An 18,815-nucleotide genomic window follows, 5' to 3' on the forward strand; every position below is an offset into this window, starting at 1 on the left:
CAATTTAAAAGTCATTTTCAAACTTCATAAAATATTGGCCCTCATTCAGAGCCGTACGCTCTGAATGAGGGCCGGCCTCCATGAAAATGGAGCGTCCTCCTGGACGCTCGTATAGCTGTGGGTCACCACCCACAGGTTATACGAGCGTGCTGTTTGATGGCCGCGATGGTCTTGACCATCGCGACCATCGAAACTGCGAGCCGGAGCCTGCGGTTGAGGTTTTCAACCGCAAGCTCCGGAGTGATTTTGGCTCTATCAGAGCCAAAATCACTCCCACTGACATCACTTGTGATGTCAGTGGGCCGGCTTCTGACGGGAGGCGTTGCCGTGGGAACGCCCCCGTCAGGGAGGCACGCCCCCGGCACGCCTACCAAAGGGGGCGTGCTGTCAATCAACATCGACAGCACGCCCCCTTTGATCAGACACAACGAGCGAAGGACTTTCCTTCGCTCGTCGCGTCTGGCGCATGCGCACGACGGAGCTCCCTCCGTCGTGCGCATGCTCAGTCCAGAACATCGACCCACTTGCGAGCGGACAGCCGCTCGCGAGTGGGTCAGAATCAGGCCCATTGTTCTTATGGACTGCATAAAACCTAAAGTTTATAAAATAGTTTTTTAAAAAACAAATTCTGTAAATAGCAAAAAGCCGCAAAAAACAAATACTAAAAAATGTAAAACCGCTGCTACTCTCATTACTCTCACTACGCTTTTTTTCGTTTGCAAATAAATTAAAGATTTTTGAACCAACTGAACGGAAAAATAGACATGACCCATACCTGAGTTTGACGGCCCATTACATTGGCTAGCAGAATGTGAAAGTCTGTGTAAACTAGAATGGGTTGTTTGCCGTGTCAGCTTCCAGCTGTGCCACGATAACAAAGGAATCGTTCTGTTTTTTCCTCAGTTGTAATTCGCATTTGTGTGCTACGGCTATATAGTGCTACCGTCTTTTGTTGTACCTTATTTTACTCCCTTCCTCTTCCAGCTTGTTTAGGACATTTGTACTTCTGTGTTTTATACGTTTCTCAAATATTTGTGCACTGAGCAAAAAGGAATTATAATGGGGAGAAAGAGTTATGTTCTGAAGGAACTGTGTGGGACAGATATTGAAGCAAGCCATTGTGTTCCATGGAAATCTCACAACAGGAATGTGCGCTGCCAAAGGTCTTAGAAATACGCACTTACTAGATGTATGGCGATATATAGTAGTAAAACAGAACCTTATAAGTCTGGCTTTGCGAGGTATACAGAGTCATGAGAGGAACATGGAGCGTTTTTAAATTACAGTGCATACGTGCTGCACTCCAAATCGTCACTTAACAAAACATATGCAATAAAATGTTGAGTTGTCAAGTCCTGTTGTTGCACGCTATTCTTGTATTTTATTGCTGTAAAAACAAATATAGCTAAAGTGTATTTTTAAAGGTGCACCTGCCAATTACAGTCGGCCATTTTGCTGACTGAATCAATAATTACAGAATACAGACTATCAATGTACTAGGAACAAGTGACCTCATTGAGGCAAACAGTGGAGACAGCCATTGTGTTGACCGAACCAGTAACTATGAGAGTACAGTCTATCAACATGCTAGGAACTAGTGACATACTGTTATTGAGGCACCTCCGCACGCAGTGAGGGCAGCCATTTTGCAAGGCTGAACCAACAGTCGTTAGAATACGACCTATTCATTCACATCAGTGAGGCAGAGGGGCGTCTGTCGGGAGATAGGTGATCCTATCGAATGAACCATGGAGTCTAAAGAATATTGTTTTAGCCCACAAAATGGCTGCCACCAGTACAGTATGTGAACATCACATGTGACCTTAATGTTACTTCTTAAGTTATTATATTATAACTACAAATTCCTACATACAACACAAGTATAAACATCAGTTATTGCCAGTATACATAGAGAGCATAAGTAGCTTTAGTAATAGCATTGTGTGCTTTTTCTCTCTCAACAGAATCAAGGCGCAATCTCAGACCCAGCAGGGACCCTTGGAAGATGAATCTGCAACTTCTCACAGGTAAGGCTTAGAATTAAGGCCAGAACAAGAAATAGGAAGAGGTAGTTATATATGGATCAGGCATTAAATAATAGAGATGAGTAAAAGTGTGGCAACATTTCATGCGAATTGAGTTGCTCAGCGGAACAGACCAATTTGCAAAAGTGCGAGTTCAGCTTTTGTTTCGTCATTCTGTGGAATGAGATTCTGCACTGTATTTGGCATAACGACTGTCAACTGACTCTGGGCCTGAGTCAGAGCCAGATGCTCTGACCAGAGCGCTCGCTCTGAATCAGGGCAGCCTACCTAAAATTGGACCACCCACAGCTTATGTGAGCGGCCAAAAAGATGGTCGCGATGGTCAAGACCATCGCGACCATTGGGCTTGCGATGAGACCCTTGCGGTAGGGTCTCGTCTGCCGCAAGCCCGGAGTGCTTTTGGCTCTATCAGAGCCAAAAACACTCCCACTGACATCACTAGTGATGTCAGTGGGGCCGGACCCAGACGGTAGGCCTTCCCTTGGGAACGCCTCCGTCTGGGCAGCCACGCCCCCGGCACGCCCACCAAAGGGGGCGTGCTGTCAATCACCATCGACAGCATGCCCCCTTTGGTGCGAGACCCATAACGACGGATACCCCGTCGTTATTCGGGTCTCGCGCATGCGCATTTGGGTAACATCGACCCGCTTGCGAGCATACAGAGCTCACGAGCGGGTCTGAATGAGACCCTCTGTTGTGTGGCGTGGTTGAGGTACGACTGGGGACACTTGAGGGCAGATGTACTAAGCTCTGGAAAGTGATAACTTGGAAAGAGATAAAGAACCAACCAACTAGCTCCTAACTGTTATGTTTTAAACACAACCTGTAACATGACAGGAGCTGAATGGCTGGTAGTTTATCTCTCTCCAATTGATCACTTTCCAGAGCTTGGTGCATCTCCCCCTTGGGGAGGAATTCAGCGCAATGTGCTGCCGCGATGTTTGGCTAAGCATATCATTGCTACGGTACCTTCGCCCGACTGTGCGGGATCCACTTTACGGGCATCACGCTAAGATTCAGAGGCGCGCGCACTGGCGATGTCGGTTGCAAGTAGTTGATGATTTTAGTTGCACATTCTTGCCGATGCTTACTGCAGAAACATGCAGACCAAACTTGCATGCAGATCCATGCAATTACGCTGGGCTTTTCTGGGAGGTAACAGGGTGGGGGCTAGCCAGATGCGGCCGTATTGCAGTCAGCAACTGCGTCCGCTTTTAAAATAGTTTACCTTTATTGCTACAGATGCAGTCAGGTGCATAAGTATTGGGACATTGACAGAATTTTCATATTTTGGCCTCTATTCACCACCACAATGGCTTTGAAATGAAACAAACAAGATGTGCTTTAACTGCAGACTTTCAGATTTAATTTGAGGGTAATTACATCCAAATCAGGTGAACGGTGTAGGAATTACAACGGTTTCTATATGTGCCTCCCACTTTTTAAGGCGCCAAAAGTAATGGGACTATCAACTCAAAAGCTATTTCATGGACAGGTGTGGGCTATTCCCTCGTTATTTCATTATCAATTAAGCAGGTAAAAGGTCTGGAGTTGATTCTAGGTGTGACATTTGCATTTGGAATCAGTTGCTGTCGACTCTCAATATGAGATCCAAAGAGCTGTCACTATCAGTGAAGCAAGCCATCATTATGCTGAAAAATCAAAACAAACCCATCAGAGAGATAGCAAAAACATTAGGTGTGGCCAAATCAACTGTTTGGAACATTCTTATAAAGAAAGAACGCACCGGAGAGCTCAGCAACACCAAAAGACCCGGAAGACCACGGAAAACAACTGTGGTGGATGACAGAAAAATAATTTCCCTGGTGAAGAAAAACCCCTTTACAACAGTTGACCAAATCAAGAACACTCTCCAGGAGATAGGTGTATATGTGTCAAAGTCAACAATCAAGAGAAGACTTCACAAGAGTGAATATAGAGGGTTCACCACAAGATGTAAACCATTGGTGAGCCACAAAACAGGAAGACCAGATTAGAGTTTGCCAAACAACATCTAAAAAAGCCATTACAGTTCTGGAACAACACTATTGACAGATGAGACAAAGATCAACTTGTACCAGAGTGATGGGAAGAGAAGAGTATGGAGAAGAAAGGAACTGCTCATGATCCAAAACATACCACCTCATCAGTGAAGCATGGTGGTGGTAGTGTCATGACGTGGGCATGTATGGCTGCCAATGGAACTGGTTCCCTTGTATTTATTGATGATGTGACTGCTGACAAAAGCAGCAGAATTAATTCTGAAGTGTTTCGGGCAATATTATATGCTCATATTCAGTCAAATGCTTCAGAACTCATTGGACGGCGCTTCACAGTGCAGATGGACAATGACCCAAATCATACTGCAAAAGCAACCAGAGAGTTTTTTAAGGCTAAAAAGTGGAATGTTATGCAATGGCCAAGTCAATCCCCTGACCTGAATCCGATTGAGCATCCATTTCACTTGATGAAGACAAAACTGAAGGGAAAATGCCCCAAGAACAAGTAGGAACTGAAGACATTTGCAGTACAGGCCTGGCAGAGCATCACCAGGGATGAAACCCAGCGTCTGGTGATGTCTATGCGTTACAGTCTTCAGGTTGTAATTGCCTGCAAAGGATTTGCAACAAAGTATTAAAAAGTGAAAGTTAGATTTAGGATTGTTTAGTTTGTCCCATTACTTTTGGCCCCTTAAAAAGTGGGAGGCACATATAGAAACCGTTGTAATTCCTACACCGTTCACCTGATTTGGATGTAATTACCCTCAAATTAAATCTGAAAGTCTGTAAGTTAAAGCACATCTTGTTTGTTTCATTTCAAAGCCATTGTGGTGGTGAACAGAGGCCAAAATATGAAAATTCTGTCAATGTCCCAATATTTATGCACCTGACTGTAGTTACACTGATACAATTTATAAATTACTGTACTTTTGTCCTGTAGGTGGTGCTGCTATCATTATTGTCTTTGTATAGTTCCAGCAGCCCTGTCTTCCTTTAAGTTTTTGGTCAAATGAAAACATGAAACTTGAAGGACATTTCAATGTTGCATCTCCCTGATATAGAATAAAACACAGAAGTACTGCGTATTTGTGCAGGAAATAACCTTGCTTAACTTTTCTATGTATAGCTATTCACCATTTAAATTAAATTGGCAGCAGTATGAGTCTTTTCAACAGCATAGGCATCCTAGGGTGAAGAATATTATTTTCCAGTCAGCTCTGGAATAAGCCAATCAATATGTAATGCTCAGTGTGACATGGTGATTATTGAGTAGTTACAGCTATTAAATGCAATTTTGAGTCATCTAAAAGCAACGCTAAGCTTTGCTGTAAAGGGATAAAGAAAACTCATAGAAGCAAAGTTTGACATATTATTGACTGGAATTTTTATGTACTAGTATATTATGCAAGTTAAAAATGATAAGAAAATATATAAGGAAATATGCAAAGGGATTTTATGAAAGCAGGAAATAATTGGGAAATGACAGCTACCCTCCTATCAATAGGTTATCTATAACGGGTGCAGGGTGTGTGGTGCACACGGGCCCCAGGGACTACACCTGATGCTGACCAGCAAAAATCACATGGAAAATGGCGTGGGCATTTTCCCGGTGATTTGCACATGCACAGTAGAGATGTCCCCTGGAATAAAGAGCGTGCACCATTTTCCCGTAGACCCGGGAATATGCAGTAGATTCTGGACCAAGCCAGCAGAATCGGTATGATATGCTGGCTATCGGGATGCTTCCTATCCAGGGGCGTTTCTAGACAGGCGGGGGCCCGTGTGCACTCTCCGACACGGGCCCCCTCCTCTCCACCCGGCGGCCGGCAGCGCACTGAGCTGTGCGCGGCCAGTGCTGGAGTTATAGACTCTGGGCACTAGAGTGTGCCCAGAGTCTATAATGAATGCACAGGTCACCGGCCATTTTCCCTGTACTGCGCATGCGCAAACGACGAGAAAATGGCTGCCGCGGCCAGTTTCCAGTAGTTTTACAGCGCTGGACGCCCGCGCCGATGTGGGACCCCGGAGAGGTAAGTATTATTATGGGTGCAGGGTATGCGGTGCAGAGCCCCCCTGGACTCAGGGGCCCGTGTTACCTGCACACCTTGTACCCATTATCTGAATACCGACAGCGGCACCCTGATGGTTGGTATCCCGACAGGGTTCGAGTAAGTATACTTGCCCTCCCCCTTAACCCTCCCTTCTGGTAGCCTAACCAAAACCTCCACGTTAGCTCCCAAACCTAAGTTCCCGTCCTTCGTGCCTAAACCTAACCCTCCCCCCTTAGTGCCTAAACTTAACACCCCCCAGTGGTGCATGACCCTAACCCTCCCCCCTAGGGGTGCCTAACCCTAACCTCCCCACCCAAAACCTAACGCTAACCCCGCTAATGGCCCTAACCCTTACCCCCCCCTCCCCATCCCCCCGTGGCTAAGAGGACGGGTGTCCCGTCCGTCTGCTTTCTGGCGTCGGGATTAAGATAGGCGTCGGCATTACGACATCTATCTTCAGTCAGTTATCTCAAGGACGCCGGTCAGCTGACTACATCCCGAGCCAGAATCTACTGCACTGCCAGAGGGGGCGCACTGAGTCTGTACATGGACCCTCTCCTCTCTTAAAATGCCCCTGCCTCCTATCCAGTTTTGCAGCAGCCATTACAAGTATTTTGTAGCTTGTGGGAGAACTTGTGTTACCCCACATGCCCGGCCTGTAATATGGCACACCTCCAAAAATTGTTGGTTTAGAAATTTTTTTTACTGTGCTCCTGATACACCTACGTAACTTTATTTCTGATCTCTTATTCACTGCCCCAAACACCCCCATGTTTACTCAATGCTAAACCGACAACGACCTGAGCACCTGCCTGGGTCACAATGGCTCAGAATTGTCCTAACAAATCCTGGACTATTGGGGGTTATGCAGTTGCTATGGGTTACTTCACTTATTTTTACACAGTTACCTATATAAACATTTTTATAGCAATATTTCCCACTATCAGGCTTCTGTAGAGCAGCTCTTCTCAGCTTTAGGGGCCTATTCATCAACACTAAAATAAAGGTTTTAAGGACATTTTCCTTAATTACCGTTTTTTTTAGTATTCATGAATACACTTAACGCAGGAGATATCACTGATATCTCCTTGCTAAGTCCCCCTGCATTAATGTCCACACTCCCCATACATTAGTATGGGGATATGGAACATATGTTATTCATCAAATTCAGAAAATTATGTGTTTTCGGAATTTGATGGTGTTACTATACGCCAGTCTCAGGTGGCATACAGCGGGTTACACTTACCTGCTGTCAGCTGGGCAGGTCCTCTGCCGGCTCCATCCGGCGCTCCCTGGTCCCTCCTCTGGCTGCTGCTCCGACTGTGTTCTCCCGGTAGAACACAGTAAAGTTTAGAAAACAAAAACGTTTTTTTTTCTTCTAAACTTTACTGTGTTCTGCTGGGAGAACACAGTCGGAGCAGCAGCCGGAGCCGGAGGTGGCTGCAGCGGCCAGGTAAGTGGGGGACAGGAGGGGGGACACACAATTACCATAGCTGAAGGCAGTGCTGCGCATGCGTTGCTTTTACGGATGTAACGGCGCATGCACAGCACTGATTACAGCTGCGGAAAGTTAGAGCAGAGAGGGAAAAGTATCTATTTCCTGAAAAGCTGTCACTGCAAAAATGACAGCTTTTCGGAATAGACACTTATGGAGAGGAGGAATGATGAATTCCTCCGGTAATTAGGTAGAACTCCATGCAAGTTCTAAACCTAATTACCTCCATCGAATTTTTAGTAATGATGAATAGGCCCCTAAGTCCGCCTGCGTTAATTACAACACTCCCCATACATTAGTACATTAGTATGGGGATGTAGAAATTAGGCTATTCATAAAATTCCAAAAATTATGTATTTTCGGAATTTGATGGTGTCACTATACGCCACTCTGAGATGGCGTACAGCGGGTTACACTTACCTGCTGTCAGCTGGGCAGGTGCTCCGCCAGATCCCTCCGTCACTCTGGTCGCTTCTCAGGCTTCGGCTGCTGCTCTGACACTGTGTTCTCCCGGCAGAACACAGTAAAGTTTGGGGGAAAAAAAGTTGTTTTTTTTCTAAACTTTACTGTGTTTTGCTGGGAGAACACAGTGTCAGAGCAGCAGACAGAGCCAGAGGCGGCTTCAGCAGCCAGGTAGGTGGGGGACTGGGGGGGCCGTGGGGACGAAGACACAATTACCGCAGCTGTAGGTAGTGTTGCCCATGCACTGCTTTTACGGATGTATTGGCACATGCACAGCACTGATTACAGCTGCGGTAAGTTAGAGCAGAGAGGGAAAAATATCTATTTCCCAAAAAGCTGTCACTGCAAAAATGACAGCTTTTCGGAATAGACACTTATGGAGAGGAGGAATGATGAATTCCTCCGGTAATTAGGTAGAACTCCATGCAAGTTCTAAACCTAATTACCTCCATCGAATTTTTAGTAATGATGAATAGGCCCCTAAGTCCGCCTGCGTTAATTACAACACTCCCCATACATTAGTACATTAGTATGGGGATGTAGAAATTAGGCTATTCATAAAATTCCAAAAATTATGTATTTTCGGAATTTGATGGTGTCACTATACGCCACTCTGAGATGGCATACAGCGGGTTACACTTACCTGCTGTCAGCTGGGCAGGTCCTCCGCCAGCTCCCTCCGTCACTCTGGTCGCTTCTCAGGCTTCGGCTGCTGCTCTGACACTGTGTTCTCCCGGCAGAACACAGTAAAGTTTTGGGGAAAAAAAGTTGTTTTTTTTCTAAACTTTACTGTGTTTTGCTGGGAGAACACAGTGTCAGAGCAGCAGACAGAGCCAGAGGCGGCTTCAGCAGCCAGGTAGGTGGGGGACTGGGGGTGGGGGGGCCGTGGGGATGAAGACACAATTACCGCAGCTGTAGGTAGTGTTGCCCATGCACTGCTTTTACGGATGTATTGGCACATGCACAGCACTGATTACAGCTGCGGTAAGTTAGAGCAGAGAGGGAAAAGTATCTATTTCCCAAAAAGCTGTCATCGCAAAAATTACAGCTTTTCGGAATACAGTAGATACTTAGGGCTCTATTTACTACAATTCACATTTTGAATGCAGATTGTAGTGTGACATTACCAACTGAATTCGCATTGTGAATTCAGCCAATATCACAGGGATTTAGTAAAAATCCCTTGCAGGGACAGAGCTTGCAATAAAGCTCTGTCCCTGCTAATCCCCTCCGCAAGCTTATCACGGTATTTTCTCAAAAAATACTGTGACAAGTGCCCGCTCATGCGCCGACTGGCCGCCGCTAAGCCCCATCCCTGCAATCGTGACCCCCCTTCCCCTCCCCCCGCGACCCCCCCCCTCCCTTAATTACACTTACCTGATCGGTGCTCCGGTGATGTCCTCTATGGCTCCGGTCAGCTGACATCCCATCCTGCACTGAGACCCGGTCAGCTGATGACCGGGTCACAGTGCAGGATTGGAGACCAGCTGACCGGAGGGAGGACATCACTGGAGCCCCGATCTCCGGTCCCTGGAGTCTGGTAAGTTTTTTTTTTTTTTACTAATTTTTTTTTCTTTTTTTTACAGTGATCAGCTTGTGGTCGAGCTAGAGCAGAGCAGGAGTCCGGTAACCAGGGAAGACCCTGGATAACGCCACCTGCAGGTGGTGTTATTATCACAGGGCTTTCCCCGGTATTTTTTCACAATTTATTTTTAGTAATTTGCACACAGATCGCATTTTCCATTACAATTATGGGAAATGCGATCTGCTTACTAAAAATAAGTGATAGTTAGGGCTTGGAGTAGAATTTTACGAATTCTACTACAATTGCCTTTTAGTAACTTTAGGTGATACTAAAATAATGTGAAAAGGGTGTGAAAACACCCCTTTTCACTTTATTTTAGTAAAAATAATGTTAATAAATAGAGCCCTTAAGGAGAGGAGGAATGATGAATTCCTCTGGTAATTAGGTAGAACTCCATGCAAGTTCTAAACATAATTACCTCCATCGAATTTTTAGTTATAATGAATAGACCCCTTAGTCCATTTTAGATTGGAAACACAAAATCAACATACAGAATTGGACTAGGCAGATTTACCATGTACAGACCACTGTATCAGAGAATATAGGGTAACTGTAAATATATATTATTATCATTATTATTAATATTAATATTGCCTTCATCATCATCTCTGTATATAGTGAATCAATATACCACAGCGATTCACAATTGGGAACAAACACAGTAATAAAATAGGGCTAATGGGCCTGTTTATTAAAGACCAGTAATAATGATGATTTTCTGCCACCGTTTATTGCAGTGATAGAAAATCTCTTATCCATGCAATATCCCAGGGGCAACTTAAGAGAGGGAGGGCCTGTGTGCAGGCTCCGTGCGGACCCCCTCCTCTCTGGCAGCGCAGTAGACTCTGGCTTCGACGGGGCGTGCGCAGGTCTCCGGTAATATGGCACCCGCACCATGTTCACAGTGACTTATTTACTGCGCAGGGGCAAATCTCTGTGAAAATGGCTGCCGTGTCATTTTACCGCTGATTTCTGCTGCTCTACAGCACTGGCCGATGCGGAAGTCCGCAGACATAATATAATATTATGTAGGAGCATGGTGTGCTGTTATGGGGCTCCTCTGTGCACTGCACACCCAGCAGCCATTATACTGTAGATACACCAATGTTTATCCCAGAGAGGAAATGCTTAATTTGTCATTTTGCCAGGCAGCCTTGGTGGATATGCACATGGCGACCTGTTATCCCCATTCTGAGAATCCCTACTCTTCTCCGAATGAAGGGGTGATGTATCAAAATTTCTAAACAGGACCAGTGGAGAATTTGGCCATATAAACCAATCAGCTTCTAGCTATCATTTATCAAGTACATTCTATAAAATGATAGCTAGAATCTGATTGGTTGTTATTGCAATGTCTCCACGGTCCCCTTTAGAAGGTTTGATACTAGTTCCCAAAACCATTATGCATATGACATCATTCTGAGACTAGGATATGATGCGTCACCTGAAATATGTGCTGTTATAAATGACAGAGACTACGGTCACATTTGATAGTCACAATCTGAATTTATGTTCTTTTATTTAGGCTTGTTGGTTCTAACATGGAGAACTTCCTCCCAGGACATCACCGAGCAGGACTCCGAAATAATCCTCAATCTCTTCAGCACTTATTCATTGAACTGTTCTGCTAAATCGAATATTGCCTGGAAGCATGATGATAATATAATTAGCTCACACTTAGACCACAGTAACGGCCTGTTCACTAGTACACTCACCCTTCACAATGTGACTGGCCAGAACACAGGGATGTACACGTGTAGTTACACTAATACAGCTAGATTCGCAGAGGAAGTGAAGGTGAAATCAATCTACATCTTCGTACCAGGTAAGAATATTCTTATTACTATATGTACTATGGCTAAGTATCAATAATAATTGTCTATGGTGGAAGAGGGAACCTAATGCCGAAATGTCCCAGCTCCTTGCTTCTGAGTCAATGTACTGTATATGGGAAAGATTTCTGGACTGCACACCCTGAATATATATATATATATATATATAATGGGAGGTGCTACCTGATGAGACTAATTGCAGGCAAAAAAACAGACAAATCTCAGGTGCACGACTCCAAATTATTAATAATATATAAATGCAATAAAATTTTGCAATCAATAGAGGTTTTTAGCATAATCTTGGCCACGGTTATGGGCCTACCCACCATATCCAGGTAACCTCTGAAGGGTAGGTCCCTAACATACTATGATTCAAATCCAGAGTGCAGGACACCCCCAAACTAGCCCAGCTAAGCCACCCCAGGGCACCACCATAGTAAGAAAAGTGCAGTGTGAAAGAGATAGTTAGGAGCAGCTACTGCTGCATATAAAGAATGAAAATAAAAAGTGAGGTACATATATAATAAACAAACAGTGAAGGGTTAAAATGTGTTATAAAAGAAAAATGTGTTATAATGCGGTGCCCTGAGACAGATCAGCCAATGCAATTCAGGGGGACCCACGCCCCAAAAATGAACCAAAGTTGCACTACAGTATATAACTTGTAGGACTTACCTAGAATTGTGCCTAATACAGTGTGCATATTCATTACAAGACTCCGTGCTTTTAAACCAATAAGGTAGGGTGCTAGTCCAGAATGAGGGTGTCTCCTTTCCCTCAGGTGTGCAATAAAGCACATTAAATGGAGTATATGGGAAAGATTTCTGGACTGCACACCCTGAATATATATATATATATATATATATATATATATAATGGGAGGTGCTACCTGATGAGACTAATTGCAGGCACAAAAACAGACAAATCTCAGGTGCACGACTCCAAATTATTAATAATATATAAATGCAATAACATTTTGCAATCAATAGAGGTTTTTAGCATAATCTTGGCCAAGGTTATGGGCATACCCGCCATATCCAGGTAACCTCTGTAGGGTAGGTCCCTAACATACTACGATTCAAATCCAGAGTGCAGGACACCCCCAAACTAGCCCAGCTGTACTGTATATAAGCATAGTCTTACCAGTACTGTACCTGGGCAACATGGCGCCCAAGTCGGCAGCACTGGTCCCAGAGCTCTTGGCATGGTTCTGTATCACACACAATCAAAGCAGGATTAAGGGGGGCCAGCCGGAGCATACTGCTGCACTGTGTAGAGTTTTATTGGCTGTTATCACACAGCAGCCGCCGGGCACTAGGACACAGCAAGTGTGGGAGCCCCATGATACACCAATGTCTGCTGTGCCACCACCTGATGGGGGCGGTGCTGACAAGAGGGGGAGGGACGGAGGAGTGGGTGTGCTCTCAATCCCCGAAGGCTTAATTGAACTCTGCCCAAAAACTTTTACATCCTCTCCCGAAACTACTGGGAGACTCGCAAATTTGGTGGAGAGTCTCCTTGCTCCCAGGAAAGTGAGTAACTCAATTACTTACATGCGCTATCATCTCCTCCTCCTTGTATTATTTTGCAATCAGTGGCTCTGAACCCAGGGTTGAAACTATGTTTCTGTCACCTGGGGCAAAGTCTCAGCTCGGCGCCCCCTGTCTCCCTTTTGACATGTTCTTGTATGTCATCAGACCATCCAGATGCCCCTTATATACCATCAGACCCATCTAGATAAGCCATCTCATCATGCCCCCTCCACAGACTCCACCCTCTATTTAGGCCTTCTTAAGAAGCTTCCCGGGTTGGTTTCCCATCCCAATCCTCCCTGCTTATGCTGTTTCTCCAATAACATAGACAAAGCAGAGACAGATATTACTATAACGTAAAGTCCTCAGTAAATACAAAGATATGTCATATGGTTACAGTATCTTGTTGTTTCCACAATACACAGTACTCAGAGGGGAGATGGTCTGTGTAGATAGTTGTGTGGTAACACCATTATACATAGGTATGCCTAGCAGCAGAAGATCTTCCTTCTAGATTGTAAGCAGTAGTGTAAACATATATACTGTAAATGATATTCAACCTGTGAGTTAAATCATGCACAGAACCACTGCTCAATTGTGAGGTGCGAGGCATGAGGTATGTCTTGAAAGTACCCTTTGCAATATCAAGTGTGATTTTTCTCTAACATCCAAATTCAGCTAAATAAGCCCTCAGGACAACAAAATAGATAAATAAATAAAATAAAGATCACAATCCCTTATTCAGACAATTGTCCACTTAAGTGGACCTAACTTATGTACTCAAGAAGCACCCCTATATAAAAATAGCAAACAATATCATTGCTGAACTAATTGCCAATGTGAAATATTTCTGGAACCAGCTCGTTTGAAGTATTTGACGCGTTTCGCTAGAAAAGCTTTGTCAAAAATTGTCAGCGACATATTGGAAGGTGATTTAGTTGTAGGTGAGCCCACTGAAACCCTTACTATCAGTCTCAATATTGTGAGGCTCAGCACCATTATTTCAATGTCTAATATTGAGACAATACAGTAAAACTGTGGACCTGCTAGTTATCTTTCAGCCAAGAACATATTGTAGCATCTCCAAAATAAAAAATTCCAGCAGTAAGAAGTAACTCCAATTAAAAAATTCTGGAAACTCATGCACTGATACAATGTAATCTGTAATGTGCACACTGCATGTCGGTCCACCAAGTAGACAGACTGGCTTTTACTGAAGTGCACTGCAGGACCAGGAATATCACAGCAACTCAGTCCTGTGTCAGGTCTGGTCAGGACATAAGGGCCAAATTATTAAACATTCAAAAGCAGTAACCCGACATTCCCCTGCTTTTGCTGGCTCTTCTGAACTAACAAGAGGGTTGATGCTAGAACCAAGTTGGCTGAAGGACCTCCGATGTCAAAACCATGTGACCAGCAATAGCAGGAGGAGGAGCAAGGTCGTCGGGCTAGCAGTTTTACTATCCACGTGGACATCTATTGGGAATAGTAACCTGTGATGAGTGAAGTGAGCCACCTTGCCCGAATCATGGTGAGCGAAGCGAGCCCGCAAGGGTACACGTTGGCTTCCAGGTTCTGAAACTTGCTCCTCCTCTGAAGTCGCATGTCACATGATTATGACATCAGAGCTCCTTCAGCCTACTTGAAGTTAGACCTAACACTCCCAAGAGAGTAAACCAGCCTTCCGGATCGGCCCATATCTCCAAAGAAGAGGGCAGTCCAGGAGCTACAGTAGATGACACAATTCATTGCACCACATCTCTCCTAATTTCCATCGGAACGGGCCTAAGCTTCCAACATCTTCCAGAAGGCCCAGCTAAAAAGTTGTAAAGTATGCATTTGTAATAATACCTCGGGTTCCTAAACTTCTCTTGTTTTCTTCCTGTCACATAGATCCTACCATGTGGTTTATGCCAGTCAGTTATGGTGATGAGTTCCTGCTTGTCCCCTATAATACCGAAACCACCATTCCCTGCCGCGTGACCAACCCTAACATCACTGTGACTCTTCATGACAAGGCTACAGATGCTGAAATCTTCTATCCATATGACAGCCAGAAAGGCTTCACTGGTTATTTTGAAGACAAGAACTACTACTGCAAAGGATATTTTGATGGTATCGAAATGAACTCCGAAATATATTTTATCTACAGCATAGTAGGTAAATTGAGAACTTCAACCTTATGACTAACAGAACGTATATTATCAAGTAAAATGGATTAAATGAAGTATATTTTATCTGTACAATAATGGAGGTCTATGTATTCTTTGCTGCATAGTTAATTTAGTTGTCTCGACTGCTTTTGCCGAAAATGTATTTTAGATAATGGAGCTGTAATGGTTAAATGTTGTTCCCTCCGCGACCTGCCAGTGCGAGCTGACATGTAGCCGAGAAGATCCCACATCTACCCAAAGTACGATTCACTCAGCGCTAATTTGTGTATACACATTCATTGCCAAATTGGAAAAGATCTGGCTAATACATAAGCTGCACACACACACACAACGATTTAGTAAATGAACGATTTTAGTAAACGATTTTCGTTAATTTTTTCAAGGGAAAAATGAACGAAAATCATTTACTAAAATCGTTCATTTACTAAATGTAATGAACGATTTCTTTGAACTACAAACGATTTTTGCATATTCCCTTACTGAAAATCACTGAGTTGGTCAGTCTGACTGAACTACAAACTACAAACGTGAACGCGCATGAACGATAGTCGTTCATCGTTTTAACTTAGAAAGTGAATGATTTTTTCAACGATTGAACGATAAACTATATCGTTATCGATAATCGTTAAAAAAATCGTTGTGAGTGTGTATGCACCTTTACTTATGCCTGGTACCTGTCCTTCAAGTGGCGACTGCAGGTGGCATGAGGGTGTAGTTCTGAGAATTGCAGCAGTATGCCATGAGGGTGGGGGTGTGGCCATGATGACTGCATGATGACCCAACATCAAGGGAAATGGATGGGATCCAGGAGGGTTGCCTGCTTTCCCAGGAGTCAGGGAGAACTCCCCAAAATCAGGGAATCTCCCAGACATTTCAGGGGAATCGGTATGGAATCCTGGCTGCCGCATGGCCGGCAGTTCGATTCCCGGCAGCAGCAGTCGGACAGATCAGCAGAGCCCGGCAGCGGAGTCCCGACAGCGCTGGAAATCCCGATCGTCCCTAAGGTAAGTATAAACTAACCTAACCCCCTAGCCCTAACCCTCCTTAGGGGTGCCTAACCCTAACCTCTCCCCAAAGTGCCTAACCATAACCCCCCTTCTAAGTGCCAAACCCTAACCCCCTTTCACCGCTGCCTAAACCTAAGTCCCCCGGGGGGTGCCTAACCCTAACCTCCCCCCGGGGGTGCCTAACCCTAACCCCCCTTCCCCTAGTCTAACCCTAACCCTCCCAGGGGGAGGTGCCTAACCCTAAGTCCTCCCCGGAAGCCCTAAACCTAACCCTCCCCCCCCCCCCCGCGGCTGTCCGTTTGTGGCGCCCGGCATCCCTTCGATCGGGATGCCGGGCGCCGGTCTACCGGCGTCGGGTCAATGACAGGCGTCTAGACATAGACGCCGGTCATTTATCCTGCGCCGGGATAAAGCAGTCGGGAAGCCGGCTGTCGGTATTAAGGCAGCCGGTTTCCCGACTGCATACCATTTCGGGAGAGAAGCAAGTATGATCTGGCTGTTGGGCCAAGCAGACAGCTCTCTACAAGCATTACAGTCCTTTCACACAAGCCAATAGACGTCAGCTTCTGGCCGCATTAACCAACATGCCTGAGAAGGATCCAGTTGACTTCGTTTGAACTATTTTTGGGGCATGGAAGTCTTTTTGGATGACAGTTAACTGATAGTGCTGCAGATGTTGCAGCATGTGTGACCAGCATATACAAGAGCACAGTCATTCGCTGAACAAAGCATTTTTTCCCCAGTATTAAAGGTTTTACATTTTTTTTCTTTTGATCATTTTTTTTTTTTTTTCACTGTAATTTTATATATGAAGTGAAGTGGGCGGCCTGGAGGTGCGATGACTTGATTTCAATTAATTCACATCACTGTGCCCCCCTTCCTTCCCCCTTGTGGCTTTGAACAGTACCACGTCCTATGTGCCTATGCCCCCCCCCACACTTTCCGTGATATCCCAGATCAATCCATTTGCAATTATCTTGTCATTCTATACAATGGCCCTCATTCAGAGCCACTCGCTATCGGCAGTACGCTCGTTCCGAGCGATGTTCGCACATCTGCGCATGCGTACGGTTTTTAGTACGCATGCGCGAACCAGTCAGTGCGGCCGAAAATCATTTGTACGCAATATAGCGAGTGCCTGCTATTTTGAGTGACAGAATGAGGCATATGTGGGTGGAAACAGGGGAAGGTGCTTGAAAACGGGGAGTGGAGATCCGAACGCAGGCGTGCTTAAAAGTCAAAACGGGCGTTTTATGGGTGTGCATAATTAATATAGCAGCGTCAATGACCACGTCACTTGGTTTTTTTCTAGCCAGAACTGCTCGCAAAATTGTGGTAGCAAAAACCAACCACAAGAATAGCGAGCAGTTCATACCCTGGTCGATGTACTCGATTAATCTAATAAATAGCGGACATGACGTAGGATGCGAGCGGCCAGTGGGCGTATTTTTCCAAAAAACGAACGCAAGTTTTGTTCGCTCGTTCAGACCTAGAGGCGTGAACAGACCGCAAACAGCGAACGGTTCATTTGAATAGCCACCCCTTGTTTTGGAACGAACGAACGCAAATAGCGAATGGCTCTGAATGAGGGCCAATGTCAGTTACATTTCAGCTCAGTTTTCTCTCTCCCTCTAGTGTCCCCCATCAATATGACCGTTGATTCCGTGAAGCATGTGGTGAAGGAGGGAGAGAAAATCGAAGTGATCTGTTCAGTCTTTGATAATCATCTTGTGAATTTTACCTGGATTTTTCCAGCGCTGACAGTGAGTATTAATGTAGATGAAGTAACAAGGGTTTATTAAATATCATTGTGCCCAGAACAGCAATGCAGACCAACAGCCAGCAGGTGGCACAAGCACGCCTGCCCCGTCGTAAGCACCCAGCCCCCATCGGCTTGTGTTCCACCCCTACTGCTTACCTTAATAGGTGTGAGGTAGCTTCTCCTGGGACTAGAGGTGTAGCCTTAGTGACATTAATTGCATCCAATCCCAACACCAAGCCTGCTGGGTGCCCCCTGAAGTAATGGCACCATAGTCATTTGCCTACATGGCCTATACCCATTGTCGGCTCTGAGTTTTAGGGGTCTAGTTACTAAGCAGTGTTATGAGACAGAGTGAAAAGTGATAAGTCTGTGATAAGGTGCCAGCCAATCAGCTCCCAACTATCATCTCACAGGCTGTGTTTGAAAAATGACAGTTGGCACCTTATCACAGACTTATCACTTTTCACTCTGTCTCATAACACTGCTTAGTAACTAGATTCCTTAAGGTACGTACGTACACACTGGGCAATTAAAGTGGACGACTGAACGATAACGATATCGTTATCGTTCAGTCGTCCACTTTATCGTCCATTTTTAACACAAAAACGATGAACGATAATGACGACGCGCGTTCCCGCGGGTCGTTCCTCATCATCGTTCATCGGGTTAACATGCAGGCCAACCTGACGATGTCGTCAGGTTGCTGCATGTTGGGGAATGGGGTAGAGAGCCCGGCGCTGAACGATATCGTTAATGATATCGTTCAGCGGGTGTGCTCAATATCATGAACGACATTGAGCACACCCTGCCGGGGACACACTAGACGACATCGCTCAGGGAGCATATCGTCTACTGTGTACGCACCATTAG

General features: G+C 45.0%; 1 protein-coding gene across 1 annotated transcript in view; it reads left to right on the forward strand.

The window, feature by feature from the left end:
* Positions 1–18,815, forward strand: part of PDGFRB (platelet derived growth factor receptor beta) — a 141,875-nt gene that overhangs the window by 72,764 nt on the left and 50,296 nt on the right. Inside the window, exons 2-5 of the mRNA XM_088478266.1 lie at positions 1,965–2,027; positions 11,164–11,463; positions 14,896–15,162; positions 17,819–17,946. Of these exons, the coding sequence (XP_088334392.1) occupies positions 2,006–2,027; positions 11,164–11,463; positions 14,896–15,162; positions 17,819–17,946 (717 nt within the window). The 5' untranslated portion in view covers positions 1,965–2,005. The remainder of the gene's footprint in view (positions 1–1,964; positions 2,028–11,163; positions 11,464–14,895; positions 15,163–17,818; positions 17,947–18,815) is intronic.

Source organism: Taudactylus pleione, unplaced genomic scaffold, assembly GCF_031769625.1.
Source record: "Taudactylus pleione unplaced genomic scaffold, aTauple2 ptg000212l, whole genome shotgun sequence".
NCBI classification, from domain to species: Eukaryota; Metazoa; Chordata; class Amphibia; order Anura; family Myobatrachidae; genus Taudactylus; species Taudactylus pleione.